Below are 19,457 nucleotides of genomic sequence, written 5' to 3'. Positions count from 1 at the left end.
ATTACTATACGTCTTCCTCTATCCCAACATAACTGGCAATGAATTGAATTGAAAGATGCAGCACAGAAACACATGGGTTCTCTGTCCGTGGTAGGCGGTCAGTGCCCACTGAAGGTCGTCCAACCTCGCTGCGTGGCAGAGCCGGGCCTGCTGGAAGGCTTGGCCCCGCTTGCTGAGATACTCCCCACGTGTAGTAGGGGGCAGTCTCCTCTGAGCTTTGAACTCAGGGTCAACCGTCTTAAATCATAGAACAGATCAGCACAGGACCAGGCCCTTTAACCTCACCGTCCATGTCGAACAGGAGAGCAAGATAAACCTACCTGTCCATGCTATTTATTATATACTTTATTCAGGCCTCCCTGCAATCTCCTACATTCCAGAGAAAACAATTCAAATCTGACTAAACTCTCCCTGTAACTGGGCGGCACGGTGGCGCAGCGGTAGAGTTGCTGCCTTACAGCAAATGCAGCGCCGGAGACTCGGGTTCGATCCTGACTACGGGCACCGTCTGTACGGAGTTTGTACATTCTCCCCGTGACCTGCGTGGGCTTTCTCTGAGATCTTCGGTTTCCTCCCACACTCCAAAGACGTACAGGTATGTAGGTTAATTGACTGGGTTAATTAAATGTAAAAATTGTCTCTAGTGTGTGTAGGATAGTGTTAATGTGCGAGGATCGCTGGGCGGCGCGGACCCGGTGGGCCTGTTTCCGTGCTGTATCTCTAAATCTAAAAAAAAATCTAAACTAATACCCCGAATCCAGAGATCACTCTAGTAATCCTCCTTTGTATCCTTTCCAAAGGCTCCACACAATATATCCTTCTTGTAATGGGGCGATTGGAACTGCACGCAATACTCTAAATGTAGCCTAACCAAAGTCCTATAACATTGCAATATGACTTAATGATTCTCATACTCAATGTCCTCCGACTGTATGAAAGCAAGCATCCCATAGTCTTCTTTACCACTGTATCTACTTGTGTTGCCACTTTCAGGAATTTACAGACTTGTACCCCAAGATCCCTCTGTCGTTAAGGATAATACCATTAATCTTACAATTGCCCCTTACATTTGAATGCAAACCTACTAACCAACCCGTTTATGTTTACATCCAAGTCATCTATATTTATCACATACAGTAGAAGTCCCAGCACCGTTCTCTGTGGAACTCCACTGGTTACAGACCTCCAGTCTGAAGAAGGGTCTCGACCCGAAACGTCACCCATACCTTCTCTCCAGAGATTTAAACCGGCATCTGCAGTTCTTTCCGACACATCCAGTCTGGATATTGTCTTTCTACCACAACCTTGTGAACCTCCCCTACATTCTCAGACTCCAAGCACAAATTCTCCTCGTTAACCTTGAGTGGTCCTTCTTTCTCATTGATTATCCTTTTGTTTCTAATGTAAGTATAAAAAGCTTTGAGATTTTCCATAATCCAACTCACCAAAATTGTTTTAATTATCAGCTCAGTACTTTCCTCCTTTCTGTATACTTCTCAAAGGCTCTGATTCCGTCCTCTTAAACCTTGCATGTACATCCTTTTTCTTTTTGGCCATATTTACAACCTCTCTGGTCATCCAAGGTTCCCTTACTTTGCCATCCTTATCCCTCATCCTTACCAGTACTTGCCATTTTGAAGTAGCCTTTAACAACTCCCATATGTCTGATATGGACCTGTCCAATAACAAATTCTCCCAGTGTATGCTCCAAAGCTCCTGCCTAATAATACTGTAGTTTGCCTTGCTCCAATTTCATATCTTACAGCCTTCCCCTATTCAAAACAATCTTAAAGCTTATGGACTGTGATCTCTATCCTCAAAATGCTCTTCCACTGAAACACCGGTCACCTGGCTGGGGTTATTTTCCAACACAACGGTCACAATGTTCCCTTCTTGGGTTGGACTATTCACATATTGTTTCAAGAAACCCTCTTGCACACATGTCACAAATTCTGCCCCGTCTAAGCCTATGGCACAGAGGAAGCCCCAGTCAAAATTGGGCAAGTTAAAGTAACCGACTAAGGCAACCTGTTTATATGTATGTACGTATGTGTTTATGTACACACTGTACTTTAAAAATCTCATTTATGATATTGTTTATAGTGTACTACTAGACTGAAGTGAACCTCAGTCCAAATCTCTCCTGGGGCAACCCCCTCCAACTGACGAAGCCCGTTGCTGGGCGAGGAGTGTCTCCTGGGGCCATCGGTGGGCAAGAGAGCACAGGGAAGGGGAGAGGGGGCCGCCAACATTGCAGCCAGAGCGAGCCGTGGATCCAAAGCCTCTCCTGCCTCCCCTCCCATCCCCTCTCTTGAAAACATCCAGTGAATTGGCTTCCATTGCCTTATTTGGCAGAGAAATCCAGATTCACAACTCTCTGGGTGAAAAGATTTTTCTTCATCTCAGTTCTAATGACCCACCCTTTATTCTTAAACTGTGACCCCCTGGTTCTGGACTCCCCCAACATCAGGAACATTTTTCCTGCATTTAGCCTGTCCAATCCCTTAAGAATTTTTTATGTTTCTATAAGATTCCCTCTCATCCTTCTAAATTCCAGTGAATATAAGCCTAGTCGATCCATTCTTTCATCCCATTACAATCCTATTACAGTGCTTGCACCTTTCTCATTTCTAGGCTCTACTCATATTACCTCAGCAGACAAAACCTCCAGTGTATACGCTCTGAGTGCTGCCCTGACATTGTCCATGATTAGCAGCACAACCTCTCCACATATTTTATCTGCCTCTCAATCACATAAGAAATGTCAAAACCCCAGAACATTGAGCTGCCAGACATATCTCTCTCACAACCTCCTTGACTTTCATCAGTTACGGAATTAAGTATAGAAGGTTGGCCACTACATTATGGTTGTTCAAGACTATCAGAGACTGGCAGAGATTTACAAAAAGGTTGCCAGGATTCAAGGACCTGTGCTACAGGGAGAGGTAGGGCAGATTACGATTTTATTATTTGGAGCACAGGAAACTGAGGGGTGATCTTAGAGATGTATAAAATCATAAGGGGAGAAAGTTTTGATGCACTTTTTCTATTCCCAGGGTAGCAACTATCAAGAACTAGAGAACATAGGTTTAAGATGAGAGGGGGGAATACTGAAAAGGAACCCAAGAAGCAACCTTTTCCAAGCAGAGCAAGTTGGGTTAATGGAACAAACTGCCAGGAAAATAAGTAATATGGGCCAAATATGGGATTAGCTTTGATGGAACATCTGAATGTTATAGGTAAGTTGGGCCAAAGGGCCCGTTTCCGTACTGTATATCTCTATGACTCAAAATTGTTGGAAATCACTTTATTTTAGGTAATTCATGCTTCTGAATCATTTGGAACCCTTGATTTGACTATGAATCATTGTGCTGAAAAGTTAATGTAAAACGAAAATAATGTTGTTTGGCATTACTCTAATGTGGCGTTTCCAATGCAGTCATTATCTTTTCTTCAATTGTCATTCACTAATAAGTACTTTGAAATAACTTGTTGCATTCTGCTTGCCAATTTGATTGATTTCATTGTAGAATAGCTATGTTTTATTCAAATGTCATTAACTTGAAAGGACTGAAATAACTGGCTATACACCATTTTGGTTTATGTAAAATACATTCCTCAATCAATTGGAATTGTTTATTTGATTGTAAAGCCTTTCTCTGAAAAGTCAGTTTGAACCATGAGAAAGAATCCTACTTGCTGCAATCTAACCTGGTGATTTCAATGCATAACAGCTATATTTAATTGCACTGCCATTAACTAAAAAAAACACTGAAATAAATGGTAGTGAACCACTATAGCTTATGTAATTCATGCCCCTAAAACGATTTGAAACATTTATTTAACTGTAAACACAGAGAAGATAGTCCCAATCAAACGAGGAAGTATTGTGCTTGCTACAAAGACTCCAGCTTGATTGATTTTTTGCAGAATAGTTATGTTTCATTCAACTGATAACTAAAATTACTTTTGAAACTATTTATCACAAATCGCTTTATTTTATGGAATTCATGCTCATGAATTTATTGGAAATGTTTACTTGATTGCAAAATTTAGTCTCCAAAACTTTATGCAGGGTTTTTAGAATGTAAAACAGAACAGAGGAGCTCAGGAACAGGCCTTTTGCCCACAATGCCTGTGCCATGGACGGATGGCCAGTTAAATCAATCCCCTCTGCTTGCATGTGAGCCATTTTCCATCTGTTCCCTGCATATCCAGGCATCCATCAAAAGGCTTCTTAAACACTCCGGGCAGCACGGTCCAGGTACCTACATTCTCTGTGTAAAACATTTGCACGGCCCATCTCCTTTAAACTTTCCCCTTCTGCTATTAATGCCAGGTTCTCGAGTCTTTGGTATTTCCACATTGGGAAAAGGTTCTAACTTTCTATCCTATCAATAATACATTTTATATATTTTATTTAACGCTCTGGAGAAAACAATCCAATTTTGTCCCACCTTTTTTGATAGCTGATAGCCTCCAATCCAGATAGCTTCCTGATAAACCTCTTCTGCACTCTTTCCCACTCTACATTGTTTCTGTAGTGGGTGACCGAACCAAAGTTCTGTAGCAGCCGAACCAAAGTTTAATAAATCTGCAGCATGACTTTGTGACCCTTATTCTCAATGCCTCAACTGATGAAGGCAAAACTATTACACACCTTCTTTACTACTCTCCCTACTTGTGTTGCAATTTTTGGGGAGCAATGGATTTGGTCCCGATATCTCTGTACATCAGTGGTGCTAAGGGTTTTGTCATTAACTGCATACTTTCCCCTTACATCTAATCGCCCAAAGGCCAGCCCTTTCACACTTGCTCAGATTAAACTCCATCTGCCATTTCTCTGCCCATATCTTTAACTGATCCATATCCCACAGTATTCTTTGACAACCTTTCACACAATGCATAGCAACACCAATTTTGGTGCCATCTGCAAACCTAATGACCATCCAACATTAAAATTGTTTACTTACATCACAAACAAGAGGCCCCAGTACAGGTCCCTGCGGAACACCACTGGTCACAGACATCCAGCCAGAGGAATACCCTTGCACTACAACCCACTACCTTCCATGCGTAAGTCAGTTCTGAATCCAAACAACTGAGTTACCCTGGATCCCTCCATCTCAATCTGGAACTGCCTATTATGAGGGATTTTCCATTTTCCACTGCCTGACTTACTCTAACCTCTCCCCTCCTGAACGTGCAGCCCTCCGCTCACTTTGCAGCAACCCCAACTTAGTTATCAAACCCACTGATGTCCTGGTATGGAACACCTCATCCTGAGTGCAGATGCGGCATAGACGGAGGAATTGGGAGTAGGGGATTTTTACAGGAAACAGGGTGGGAAGAAGTGTAGTCAAGATAGCTATGGGAGTCAGTGGGTTTGTAGTAGATGTCGGTCACGAGTCTGTCTCCTGTGATGGAGATGGTGAGATCCAGAAACGGTAGGGAGATATCGGGAGGTGCTGTGGTAGTCTGGTGCGCTGACCTCTACCGGATCGAGTCCAGACGACAACTCTTAGACACCTCCTCCTACTTATCCTTGGACAAAGACCCTACTGACGAACGCCAGGCCTTAATCTCTAAGACCATCACTGATCTCATCACTTCCGGCTCTCTGGCCTCCACATTTATCGTTCACAGCCCCGCACGGCCCGATTTTACCTTCTCTCCTAAATCCACAAACAGAACTGTCCTAGCAGTCCCATTCTTTCTACCTGTTCATGTCCCACCGAATTAATTTCCACCTAACTCGACTCCATCCTATCCCCCCTGGTCAAATCCCTCCCCACCTATGTCCAAGACACCTCACATGCTCTCCGTCTCCTCAATAACATCCGGTTTCCAGGCCCCCACTCCCTCACCTTTACCATGGATGTCCAGTCACTCTACACCTCCATCCCCCCCAGGATGGTCTTGAAGCCCTCCGTTTCTTCCTCAACCGTAGAACCAGCCAATCCCCATCTACCAACACTCTCCTCTGCCTTGCAGAGCTGGTTCTTACCCTTAACAACTTCTCCTTTGACTCCTCCCACTTCCTCAAAACCAGAGGCTTAGCTATGGGCACTCGCATGGGCCCTAGCTATGCCTGCCTCTTTGTCGGGTACATCGAACAATCCCTGTTCGAGACGTACACTGGCCCCAACCCCAAACTCTACCTCCGCTACATTGACGACTGCATTGGTGCTACCTCTTGTACCCATGCAGAACTCACTGACTTCATACATTTCACCACTAATTTCCAACCTGCTCTTAAATATATTTGGACTATCTCCGATATCTCCCTACCGTTTCTGGATCCCACCATCTCCATCACAGGAGACAGACTAGTGAGTGACACCTACTACAAACCCACTGACTCCCACAGCTATCTGGACTACACTTCTTCCCACCCTGTTTCCTGTAAAAATCCCCTACTCCCAATTCCTCTGTCTACGCCGCATCTGCACTCAGGATGAGGTGTTCCATACCAGGACATCAGAAATGTCCTCATTCTTTGGGAAATGGGGGGTTCCACTTTTTTATTATAGATGAGGTCCTCACCAGGGTCTCCTCTATATCCCGCAACTCTGCTCTTGCTCCGCCTCTCCCCATTCATAACAAGATAGAGTCCCCTTGTCCTCACCTTCCACCCCATCAGCCGTCGCATACACCAAATTATCCTCCATTTCCTCCACCTCCAACGGGATCCCACTACAGGCCATATCTTCCCATCTCCACCCCTCTCTGCGTTCCGCAGAGCCCATTTCCTCCGTAACTCCGTGGTCCACTAGTCCCTTCCTACCCAAACCACCCTCTCCCCAGGCACTTTCCCCTGCAACCGCAGGAGATGCAACACCAGTCTCTTTACCCTCCCCCCTCGACTCCTTCCAAGGACCCAGTCTTTCCAGTTGAGGCAGAGGTTCACTTGCACCTCCTCCAACCTCATTTACTGTATCCGCTGCTCTAGATATCAACATCTCTACATTGGCGAGACCAAACACAGGCTCGGCGATCATTTCGCTCAACACCTCCGCTCAGTCCGCCTTAACCAACCTGATCTCCCGGTGGCTCAGCACTTCAACTCCCCTTCCCATTCCCAATCTGACCTTTCTGTCCTGGGCCTCCTCCATTGTCAGAGTGAGGCCCAGCGTCTCATATTTCGATTCATACTACCATCGATCACCTTTGGCACCTCCTCAAAAAACGCAGTCAAGTTGATAAGGCATGATGTGCCGCAGGCAAAACCATGCTTCAGTGTAATTAATTATCCATCTCTTCCAAATGCAGCTAAACACGATCCCAAAGAATCCTCTCCAATAGCTTCCACTGGCTTGTTTTTCACCAGTCTATAATTTCCTTGATCATCCCTACTTCCCTTCTCAATCAAAGCAACAACATTGGCTACTCTCCAGTGCTCCGGGACCTAACATGTGGCCAAAGTTGCAAAGATATTCATCAAGGTCCCCCCCCCCCGCCCGCTGGGATAGATCCCATGAGACTGGGGATTTATCAACTTTAATGCTTTTCAAGAGACCCAGCACCACCCCTCCTTAATGCATGGGGTTAGAGAGTGCAAGCGGGAAGCGAGCACAAGCAAGCATTGAGCGAGGAAGGTAGGGAGCGCAGGGGGTTAGAGAGTGCAGGTGAGTAGAGTGAAAGGGAATAGAGAGAGGAAGTTTGAGAAAGGGAGATTGGGTATAGCAGATTGAGGGAGAGTTTAAGGGAGGCATAGAGCAGAGATAGAGGGGGAGAGAGGAAGTAGATATTGGAGAAAAGATAGAAAGAGGGTGTAATAGTGGTGTGCAGAGAGATGTGGGGAGTTGAAGGGGAAAAGGGGGAAGGGAGAGATTGACAAGGGAAATGAATGGGAGGCAGAGGAGGGGAAGGTTGGTAAGGGGGAGGTAGAGAGAGGACATACTCATGCCCTCTCTCACTGACATTCACTCCCTATCTCTCCCTCTCCTCCAGTCTTTGCTGGTCTCCTGCTCTCTCCCTGTTCTCTAAATCTCCCTTGGTGTTTCCCTTTCCAATCTCCTTGTGTCTCTCTCCCTCTGCCTTTCGCCCTCTTCTCCATCTGCATTTTTAGGAAAACAATGTTCTTTTTCTGTCTCTCTGTTGCTCTCTCTCCCTATCTTCAACCTCTCCCTCTTTCTTTCTGCCTCTACCTCCCCTCATTTCCCTCAGTCTTAACTTACTTTAATTAACTGCCAGTGTCGTATAATGTTGTCTAACTGTTGTGTTTTGCACTGTTTGGAAAGTTAATTTGATGTTTGGATTAATTTCCAATAACTGAATCCAACTGTTGCAGAAATGGTGGGAAACCTTTTCTCTCTGTGAGGTGGAATTAAGATTAAATCCTATTTTCAGACTTAACTCTCTATTGGTCAGTAGCCAGTCTAAGCTATATCGTCTGCAAGTTTGACTGTGTGCTCAGTGGGCTGAACAGATACATTTTTTTACAATCTCATTTTCAGTCACCTATCTACACTAACTTCAGGTTTGCTGACATTATTCTGAAAGTTGCAATTAATAGAGATTGTAAATCAAAAAGTATACTGCAAAGTCCAATCAATCAGTCCCTGATTCACAGGAGTCTAGTAGCATACTAGTTCCTTCAGTTTCAGCATGATATTAAAAAAACCCGTCTGGTTGTGTGACAGACCTCTATCCAGTCAAATTATAGTTGCCACTCACTCTCTGACCCATCAAAAGGCAGACTTACTGTTATTTTCTAATTAATGTAGATGATCAATAATTGAACAGCAAACAACTTTTATTGTGTAAAAGGAGATAGGAACCAAGTTAATTTCTCCTGAGTTAATACGTTTGACTATATTTGGTTGTACATTCAAACAAATACTGTGTTGTGTCATCTTTGAAGCAGTCACATAATTGAATTTCTCTATAGCTCTGGAAATGTAACCAACATTATTTTAACATGTTTTGGAACTAAATGGCTGAAGAGTTGCCAATGAAAATTACACAGGAAAGGCTACAGAATGAGCTAATAGTCTTACTTATGAACTGCATCAATATCGCCAAGTTTGTATTTGCATTGTCATGTGTTCCAGTTTTCAGTGCAGCAGTGTTTCATTAAAAAAAATAGGATTAAAATGAACACTGTTTTACACTTAAGAGTTGTACAGTCAAGAGGGACTAACTTGTGTAAAAATGTATTCCTATCCTTCCAGCGAAATTTGAATTAAAATCGCAACCAACACTGGTTGTTAAATGTTACAATAATCACCCCTCTGAAACAACTAGAAACCTGATGCTGATTTTGAAAGTTTTACCAATAAAGCATTGACTATCCATTCCACATAAATGAGAGGTATGAACATGGTGCACAGCAGCTCTTCCAAAAGACCCTCTTAAATACAGGATAAGTCAGTCCGAGCAAAGTAACATGTCAAACTGCATCATCTTAGAAAACAAATAAGCAGCAGTTTGAGACAACATAAATATCAAATTAAATAAATTGCCGATTAAAGATACCTCTGCAAAGTTCAAATATAATTATTTCAAGAAAATAAATTAGGACAGCATTATAATATTTAAGCTTCGACCGTGCACTGTAAAATTAATTCCAGAATACACTGGTCTTTACCTGGATGAACCCTTACACCAGGTTTTAATATCTGCATAGCAACACCTTGTAACCAGATGATCAGGGCAGTATCAGAAAACTGTTCATCTGGGAGCATTTAAGCATGGAGTTAAAAAGATTGGCAAATATTTGTTTTGTGAAGGTGATGTTTACTTGTCTTTTGATGAACATAGACAGATTCTGGGAGCCCAATAATGAACAGCACTGCCACGGTTTGCAAGCAGAATGTGGCTGCTTGAATTCAATAGCTATTTTAGTTATTAGGATTGAAAGTAGGATGCAGTTACAATGGAGCTCACACTACAGAATAGTGCAGAAATGTGATGTCTCATTACCTGCATCATGGGAAAGGTAGAAAGGGTTTGCATTACATGGCATTTCAGGATTAGGCTAAGGCACTTTATTTTTTCCAACCTTTTCTCCTATTTGCAAAATAGATACATAAAATATCAAGACTTTTCAATGTACACTCAAGTATAAATCTGTATCGACTCATTAATTGATTAGTGTGTGCAAAAGCAGCGTGGCCAATTTACATATCTGGTTCAGTTATTTTGTTTAAAAAACTGTGTACATAATAAAATCCAGTTTAATTTGTTCTTTTTACAAGCATTTGTCAGACAGCAAAAGGGTGACTCTTATTCCAGAAACCTTCCGTGAGGAACTAGGTAGAAGTGATAGGTTGTTAGAAGTGCAGTATATAAGCATCAACATTATCCCAGTTGATCTTCATATTGCTTCCGGAAGCAGTCTCCAGCAGGGAAGAAATCCCAGCATCGTTCCTGGTACATCTTCCACACGTATGATTCCTGTATGAAATAAGGATAAGATTTGGTGATCTTTGAGCTGAGTCTAGATTTTCGTTTCCACTGGTTGAGCTAGTCAGGCAAGGCAGCAGCACACCCAGTATATATTCTTGCACTCAGCATTCTACTGGTAATATCAAACTGATATTTTAACAAATTTTTCGCTTTTTTTTTCTAAAATTGTATCGATCTAGAAGATGATTCAAAGGAAGGCTGCAAGTCAGTGGAAGTAAGCACATGGATTCTCTCAAAGGGACATGGAGCTCATTCATAGAACCATGATTACTACATCACAGGAACAATGTCCCTGCTGAACAGGATACCAGACCAGTGTAGGAAAATAACTGCAGATGCTGGTACAAATCGGAGGTATCACAAAATGCTGGAGTAACTCAGCAGGTCAGGCAGTATCTAGGAGAGAGGGAATGGGTGACGTTTCGGGTCTGAAGAAGGGTCTCGACCCAAAATGTCACCCATTCCCTCTCTCCTAGATGCTGCCTGACCTGCTGAGTTACTCCAGCATTTTAGGATACCAGATTAAACTAATCTCTGCCTGTATGTGATCCATATCCCTCCATCTCGTGAATATCCATGCATCTATCTAAAAACCTAGGTTCATCTTCCTTGGTTCCACTCTGCTAACCCTCATTCCTGACAATACACTTAAAGCACAATTACCATTCTTGTTTGTCTTCTCAATTCCCTCTTCCATCTCCCCAAGTATTATGAAATGTTTAGCTCCCCATATCATCTCTCCAGCTTGTCCAAATCAAATCACAAGCTCCTTTCCCATTTCTACCTGCCCCAGCCCTTGCAGTCTTCCCAACTCACTATTTACCCTCCTCTGCCCCACCGTGACACAGCAGCGCTAGATAACCATCACTGCCACCCTCGCTGGTATTAATATTTCATGCAGTAAAGTTTTGAAAGACAACATACCTGACCCGTGTGTTCAGTTTCATCTTTGTTAATTAGATACATCAGGAAGAACCTGAAATAGAAGTGGTGTGAACAGATGAATCATGATGTAAGCTATGGCTGATGCCGTGGAGTGATACAGCAGGGAGACAGGCCCTTTAGTCTGATTCATGCACGCCGTTCAACATATCTATCTGAACTAATCCAATTTGCTTACATTTAGCCCTTATCCCCTTCCAATGCATATATCTGTCCACATTTATTTTACACTTTGTAACTGTAGCCACCTCAACAGCTTCTTCTGGTATCTCTTTCCATAAACCAACCACCCTCTGTGTGGAAACACTGCTCTTCAGGTCCCTTTTAAATCTTTCCCCTTACAACTGTACCCTTTAGTTTTCAACTCCTCTTCACTGGGATGAAGACTGTAACCATCCACCATACCTATGCCCCTCATGATTTCATGCACCTCCATAAGGTCACTCCTCAAGACCTACGTTCTAGGGAAGCAAGTCCCAGCCTAATTACCCTCTCCTTATAACTCAAACAATCCTCACCCACAAACATACTGGTGAATCTTTTCTGCACCCTTTCAGATTAATGACAACCTTCCTATTGTTGGGCAATGAAATCTGCACCTAATACTCCAAATGCGGTCTCACCATTGTCCTGTACACTTGTAACATGACACCCCAACTCAATCCCCTGACTGATGATGGCAAACCTGCTACATGTCTTCTTTACCATCTATATCTATATACTAAAACTCTCGTTTGTTTGTTCCTTAACTACAGCCAAAATGGTACACGATAGCGCGACAATTTTAGGCCCACCTTACTCACCGTCATCCCTTTGGTGCTAATGGAAGAAGTTTCATTGAAATCTGTGTTATATTTTTAAAGTTATTCACATTTTAAAGATTCAATCTATTTTCTAGGGAGGGAGGGGGGTGGAGGAGGGAGGATAAGAGGGGTTGAGGGGGGATGGAGTGGGGGGGAGGGGAGGAGGAGGAGGGGGGTAGGGGGGTTGAGGGGGAGGGAGGGAGAGGGGAGGGAGGGGTGAAGGGGATGGGGAATGGGGAATGGGTAGGGAGGGAGAGAGGGGAGGGAAGGAGGGGGGAGTGAAGGGAATGGGAGTGAGAGAGGGGTAGGAGGGGTGAAGGAGGGGGGTTGGGGGAGGGGGTCAGGGGATGGGGAGGGATGGGAGAGGGGTGAGGGGGAGGGGAGGAGAGGGTGCTGCACCAATGCAGGAGAGGTTTGGACTCAATGGTCCACTTGGGAGGGAGGGGGGAGGGAGAAGGGAGGGAGGAAGGGGTAAAGGGGATGGGGAGGGAGGGGGTAGGGACAGAGGGGTGAAGGGGGAGTTGGGGGATGGGGAGGGGGTCAGAGGATGGGGTGAAGGGGAGGAGGGGGTGCTGCACCACTGCAGGAGAGGTTTGGACCCAACTTGGTCTACTTTGTCTTAAATGTTCCCTTTCATGGAACAATGTACTTACACCCCTCGGTCTCTCAGTACTACAACGCTTTCTCTCCCCCCCCCCCCCCCCCCCCCCCAATTAATTTTTATTGTCACCTCTTCAAAAAATTCAGGTAACTTTGTGACACAAGATTTCTCACGCACCAAGCCGTGCTGACTACCTGAATCAATTTATGAACAAGTTTTAATGCTACGGCTCCTACATATTTAGAAGTTTTTCACCAATTGATTGCTCACATGTAATTTGCCAAGTTGTGTTCCTCCAGAGTGTGTGTTTCAAACCCGTGTGGTGTGGTGTCAAAGTAGTCGCTGCCAATCCCACAAATGAAGCATTTGGTCTGTTAAACAAAAAGAGAGGTAATTATGAACAAGTACAAAATAGCAATGCCATGCAGATCACTAAAAACACGTCAAGTATACAATCCACTGTCACACAGACGACTACCACTGTGTGTGTGTGTGTGTGTGCATTTGCGTGCATGCCTGGGCTGGGGAGATTGGTCCATAGTTGTCCCAACCTGCTAATCCTGCCAAAGAGAGGCACGGTTTACAAGCCAAAGGAGACAGATCTGCTCTTTAAGGCTTCTTGCTGCTGCTGCAGGATCTGCTGATGTGCAGCGTGTCACTGGAGGTGTTCATGAACAGCACCCTGTACAGCTTAGGAATTGCGAGTTTCTCATGGGTTGCATCCCTGTGTTCAATGAGTATCAAATTACTGCAGCATGGTAGAAACCACACTTCTTGTTCGATCAGTATGAGAATACATTGAAGTATAAAGACTTCTTGTGGTCTCCGTTTGTGTCTCTCGAGCAGCTTTCAACAGGAGGCACCATGTCATAGACTGTCACCAAGTTCTTTCAAAACAGTGTAGGACTTGGCTTCCTGGTTCCGCATAACCTCCTGAGACAGAAAGAAGATGCATTGTCATGTTTTGCATTTGGTCAGAAGACGGGGGGGGGGGGGGGGGGGGGGGTGGGGAGGCTGGGACTTTAGATCGTGAAGTGCAGGAGGTTGAGAGGTAATTTTGTAGAGGTGTCTACAATCATGAGGGGAATAGACAAGGTGAATGCACAGTCTTCTTCCCAGAGTTGAGGAATCAAGAACCAGAGGAGTAGAGCTAGGTTTAATAGGTATCTGAAGCAATTTGGCATGTAATTAATGCACCAGGAATCGGTACATTATTTTGCCTTCAAGAGGTTCATATATTCACAAAATGAAGTTATATATTTTGAAGAAAACCAAATCATTCAACACTATGTTAGCTGGTATTAGGAACTGTAGTCGATGAACTGTAGTCGGTGGGTATATGGAATGAGCTCCCAGAGGAGATAGTTTAGGTAGGTACTATGACAACATTTAAAAGACATTTGGCCAACTCCATGGATAGGAAAGGTTTAGAATGATTGGGGCCAAACATGGGCAGGTGGGACTTGCGTTGATGGGGCGGCATGGACAAGTTGGGCTGAAGGACATGTTTCCATGCTGTATGACCTAATGATTTTATAACAGAAAGACTCTGAAACAGATAGAAACATAAAACCCCATAAAGAATTCACAATAATGAATTGTGAAATGAAAATAAAATGAAGGACGGCACGGTGGCGTAGCAGTAGAGCTTACGGCCCCAGTGACCTGGGTTCCATCCTGACTACGGGTGTTTGTATGTATGGAGTTTGTACATTCTCCCCGTGACCTGCGTGGGTTTTCCCCGAGATCTTCGGTTTCCTCAAACATTCCAAAGACATACAGGTTTGTAGGTTAATTGGCTTGGTATAAATTTAAATTGTTCCTGGTGTGTGTAGGATAGTGATAATGTGCGGGGATCGCTGGTTGGTGTGGACTCGGTTAAGCCGAAGGGCCTGTTTCTGCACGCTGTATCTCTAAACTAATAATGTTTGTGCAATGTATTTTGGATACACGTCATATCTGCAAAGTGCCCATTAAGTCATGCCTATTTGGTAGCCTATTTGAGAAACAATGTTGCACCGAGACAATTTGGTTACTGTCACTGACTTTCTGCTGCTATAGATCTTGCAGTAGAACTTCTTGTCCTAAATTCATGCAAGATAGATGAGGTGATCAGCAGAAAAAAAGTTTGATTTTTATCCAGTTCTTACACTTTGATTTTTTTTAGCTTTTAGCTCATTAGCAACATTTCGGTGCCTATTTTTTGTTTGCTTTCTTCTCAAATCAATGCACAACGCTATCATACAGGTTTTTCTCAATTTCTCAATTCATTATATAAAATTTCTGCTGTGGGTCAGCTGTCTGAGATGAAAATGGTACTATTTCGATGTAACTGATTTCCTTTGCCTAATCTGTCATTGCTCATGGAATAAATTGGAGGTCATTCCAGTCGTAAAGTTTTATTTAGACAAAAAAAGCTGGAGTAACTCAGTGGGTCAGGCAGCATCTCAGGAGAAAAGGAATAGGTGATAGAAACATAGAAACTAGGTGCAGGAGTATGCCATTCGGCCCTTCGAGCCTGCACCGCCATTCAATATGATCATGGCTGATCATCCAGCTCAGCAGCCTGTACCTGCCTTCTCTCCATACCCCCTGATCCCTTTAGCAAAAAGGGCCACATCTAACTCCCTCTTAAATATAGCCAATGAACTGGCCTCAACTACCTTCTGTGGCAGAGAATTCCACAGACTCACCACTCTCTGTGTGAAGAAATGTTTTCTCATCTCGGTCCTAAAAGACTTCCCCGTTATCCTTAAGCTGTGACCCCTGGTTCTGGACTCCCCCAACATCGGGAACAATCTTCCCGCATCTAGCCTCTCCAACCCCTTAAGAATTTTATATGTTTCTATAAGATCCCCCCTCAGTCTTCTAAATTCCAGCGAGTACAAGCCCAGTCTATCCAGTCTTTCCTCATATGCAAGTCCTGCCATCCCAGGGATTAATCTGGTGAACCTTCTCTGTACTCCCTCTAAGGCAAGAACGTCTTTCCTCAGGTTAGGAGACCAAAACCGCACACAATACTCCAGGTGCGGTCTCACCAAGGCCCTGTACAACTGCAGCAGAACCTCCCTGCTCCTAAGCTCAAATCCTCTTGCTATGAATGCCAACATACCATTAGCTTTCTTCACTGCCTGCTGCACCTGCATGCTTGCTTTCAATGGCTGGTGCACCATGACACCCAGGTCACGTTGCATCTCCCCTTCTCCCAATCGGTCACCATTCAGGTAATACTCTGCTTTCCTGTTCTTGCCGCCAAAGTGGATAAGACTGAAACGTCTCCTATTTCTTTTCTCGAGAGATGCTGCCTGACCTGCTGAGTTTCTCCAGTTTTTTGTGTCTATCTTTAGTTTAATCTTGCATCTCCTTCCCACCAGAAAGTTGAGTTTTAGGATTAAGCATCCTATTTCCTTTTATTTATTTGAAACATGCCGATGCCTGTAAAATACATTTTATCTGTTGAGCATCAAAGAAAGGGCTTATGGCAGCTTCCTGATAATATTCGTACCTCCATATCCTCTTTCACTTGCTCCTGCTGGTCTCTCAGTTCACCAAAAGCATCAATAATCAAACCTTAAGAGTGGAAACAAGATGTTATTATTATCACTTGACTCAAGCACAGATCTATTGCATATTCACAGACACATACCTAATCACATTTCAACTCCAGCAGATTGAGAGAAGAACAAAAGTATTAAATGATTTTTCTTACAAGCATAAGTATTTTATTAAATCTTGCATTCATTCTATAAAAACCACAGTTCAACCATGTAAACATTGGTGTGTAAATTAGATTGGGAAGGAGGCTGGTGCTCATAATCTTCTCTCTCAACATTATAATTAGGTACTTTTCTATAAAGAGGGCGAGTAAACAAAATGGAGAATGCTAAGGTGTCAGCTGATCCACAGTGGACTGTTTAAACCCTATGAGTAGTATTGGTTTGGATGATAAAATGGCATCAAACCATCTTGAATTGTGTGAGTATTTTTCTGAGATATTTAACGGATGTGTAGTCTGTGCTCAAGCACTGTCTCGCTGAATAGACTTTTGCCTGGTAGATTTTAATGATTCTATTGCACTATATGAAGAAGAGCAGACTTTCTCTGATCACCTAGTAAACACTGGAGCAGAAAAGCAAACTGCATTCCTGCAGGATCATTGTTGGGGCAGAACAGTTTATTCTCTGTTAGACAGCAGTACTCCCACTCTTAGACATTGTCTAATGCACTTTGGTGTTTTGCCAATGTGATTACATATGAGATTTTTAAAAAGGTGCTAATGTCTTCACTTTTATAATTAGGGAGATGCCGATAAAACTCTAAAATCTGTTTAACCTAACTGAAGAAAATATCAGTGATGAAACAAGGAGACACAGGGTCAATATTAATAGGAAGATTTAGTTCTGAAAGTAAGCAACTCTTTGGTCATGAAAAGCGTTCAACACAGCATTGATTCCCTGGCACAATTAGGAAGCAAATGGATTTGTGTGTATATATTTAGACAGTATGTGATGTGGCTTAGGAGTACTCAATGTATTTTCCTGGACAGTTGAGTTGTGATGGGCAAAATAAGGATGGCATGATGGTTTCTCCCACTCTTAAAGACTTGCTTGCTGATTGATATGTTAATTGCCACTGGTGACTGTCGTTAGTGCAAGTGAACAGAGGTAACATGGAGGGGGCACATGAGAAGAATTATGAAGAGAGAAATGGGGGAATGGGATTGATCTGGGAGCCAGTATAGATTTGATGGACTGAATGGCCACCTTCTATGATGTGAGAAATATGAATATGAAGAACGACCCTTTGCATGACCATGTGAGCTTGGTTAAAATCCATACTGGAACATGAGACTAATAGTTCAAAATGTTGGTGGACCCTGCAGGACGAAAGAATAACTTTACCAGTTACACAGAGTTTGTTTGGAATATACATTGCAAAACTTAAACAAAAGGCAGGAAAGAAGAAAATAATTGCATTAAATATGTCTGAATTGTAGCTTAGGTGCTGCATTGCATCATAAAGTGAATTGGTAAAAGAACAAACTACTTGGGGGGTAACAAGAATCAATTAAAAGTACATCTGAAATGCTGATATTGGAATTCAAACATCCGTATCTTGAAGCTCGTGGGCTACTGTTCATTTGACATGTGGTTGCATTTCCTTGGCGTTTTAATGAAGATATCCTTAGAGGTCTGGATTTTGATGGGGAATGTGAGTAGTTCTGCATGAAATTGCTCATACATCACAACATTAAATGCAGGTATGTTTTGGGACTCCTATGCAAATTCAGGTCCAAAATGACTTGATTTCTGCCAGGCCTATCTGCTCTTAGATTCTGCACCAGGTTAGACCTGGCAAAAGACCCACAAGTCCATTATCCAGATCCGTCTGAGCGCGTAAGAATGGTGGTCCAGATGTTCCCCTGATGCGGGGAGGAGCAGCGAGTGAGGACAGTAAGCCCATGTCAATCAATTTAGACTGAGATTTAAATAGTATGTCTGGTGTCATACCTTGAATGATGGCGAGAAGGATAACAATGACAAAAAAGAAGAAGGTAATGTCAAAGACAACACGGTACAGCTCATATTCATCTCCAGCTGGGTCTTCAATCTCATCACCAATACCACCTCCAGCTCGCACACCCACATACATGTGGAACAGGTAACACTGACAAGTGGAAAGATAGTCACAGGTTAGTGAAGGAACGGAGCCTCATAAATACAACTAATTTCACTAAGGTGCAAGTATGACAACAAATATTAACTCATTTTGATTGTTGCACAAATTTGTAGGAATAACTTTGCATTGTTTTAACAGAAAATTCTTTACTAATCAAATTTGCTAATCTGATAATAATGCCTCCTAATTTATACTTCTATTGAATAGTTAGAAAATACACATAAATTATTTTGTGCATCGGAGCAGTAGTGCAGCAGTAGTGTTGCTGCCTCACAGCATCAGAGACCCGAGTGTGATCCTGACTATGGGTGCGGTCTGTACGGAGTTTGTATGTTCTCCCTGTAACCCCGTGAGTTTTTTCTGGGTGCCCAGGCTTCCTCCCATATTAAAAATACATGCAGGTTTGTAGGTTAATTGGCTTCTGTAAATTGCCCCTGGTGTGTAGGATGAGAAACTGGGATAACATAGAACCACTGTATGGGTAATCGTTGGTCGGCATGGATTCAGTGGGCTGAAGGGCCTGTTTCCATAGTGTATCTCGAAACTAAACTAAACTAAATGATGGTCAATAATGGTAAAGATATATGTCTATATTTGAAAACAATTAGAGAGAGATTACATTCAAATATTTTGTGATCATTTAATTCGAGATGTGCATCAGAAGGAATAATCTATTGACTTTTGCATGTCTTAAATGTACTCTCACCCAATCATGTCTGTGGGGAGAAATTAGTTTTCTTGGTGCTCAGTTTAGAGAAGTTAGAATTTAATACAGAGAGGTGTGAGGTGTTGCACTTTGGGACGTCTAACAAGGGCAGGACCTACACAATGAATGGTAGGAGTGTTGTAGAGCAAAGGGATCTAGAAGTACCGGTGCATGGTTCCTTGAAGGTCTAGTCGCAGGTAGATAAGGTGGTCAAAAAGGCATTTTGCACATTGGCCTTCATCAGTCAGAGTATTGAGTATAGAAGTTGGGAGGTAATGTTGCAGTTGTATAAGACCGTATTTAGAATATTGTG

At 43.1% G+C, this 19,457-nt stretch overlaps 1 protein-coding gene across 5 annotated transcripts in view; it reads right to left on the bottom strand.

Moving 5' to 3' along the window:
- Positions 1 to 8,770: 8,770 nt before the first annotated feature.
- Positions 8,771 to 19,457, bottom strand: part of LOC144611871 (ryanodine receptor 1-like) — a 479,550-nt gene continuing 468,863 nt past the window's right edge. For all 5 annotated transcript variants that reach the window (XM_078431182.1, XM_078431183.1, XM_078431185.1 and 2 more), the window contains 5 exons: positions 18,270 to 18,426; positions 16,265 to 16,329; positions 13,030 to 13,130; positions 11,338 to 11,389; positions 8,771 to 10,401 (listed from right to left, as the gene is read on the bottom strand). In XM_078431182.1, the coding sequence (XP_078287308.1) occupies positions 10,306 to 10,401; positions 11,338 to 11,389; positions 13,030 to 13,130; positions 16,265 to 16,329; positions 18,270 to 18,426 (471 nt within the window). In that variant the 3' untranslated portion in view covers positions 8,771 to 10,305. The remainder of the gene's footprint in view (positions 10,402 to 11,337; positions 11,390 to 13,029; positions 13,131 to 16,264; positions 16,330 to 18,269; positions 18,427 to 19,457) is intronic.

Source organism: Rhinoraja longicauda, chromosome 41 (genome assembly GCF_053455715.1).
Source record: "Rhinoraja longicauda isolate Sanriku21f chromosome 41, sRhiLon1.1, whole genome shotgun sequence".
Taxonomy (NCBI): domain Eukaryota; kingdom Metazoa; phylum Chordata; class Chondrichthyes; order Rajiformes; family Arhynchobatidae; genus Rhinoraja; species Rhinoraja longicauda.
This window is presented reverse-complemented; position numbering and strand designations above follow the sequence as displayed.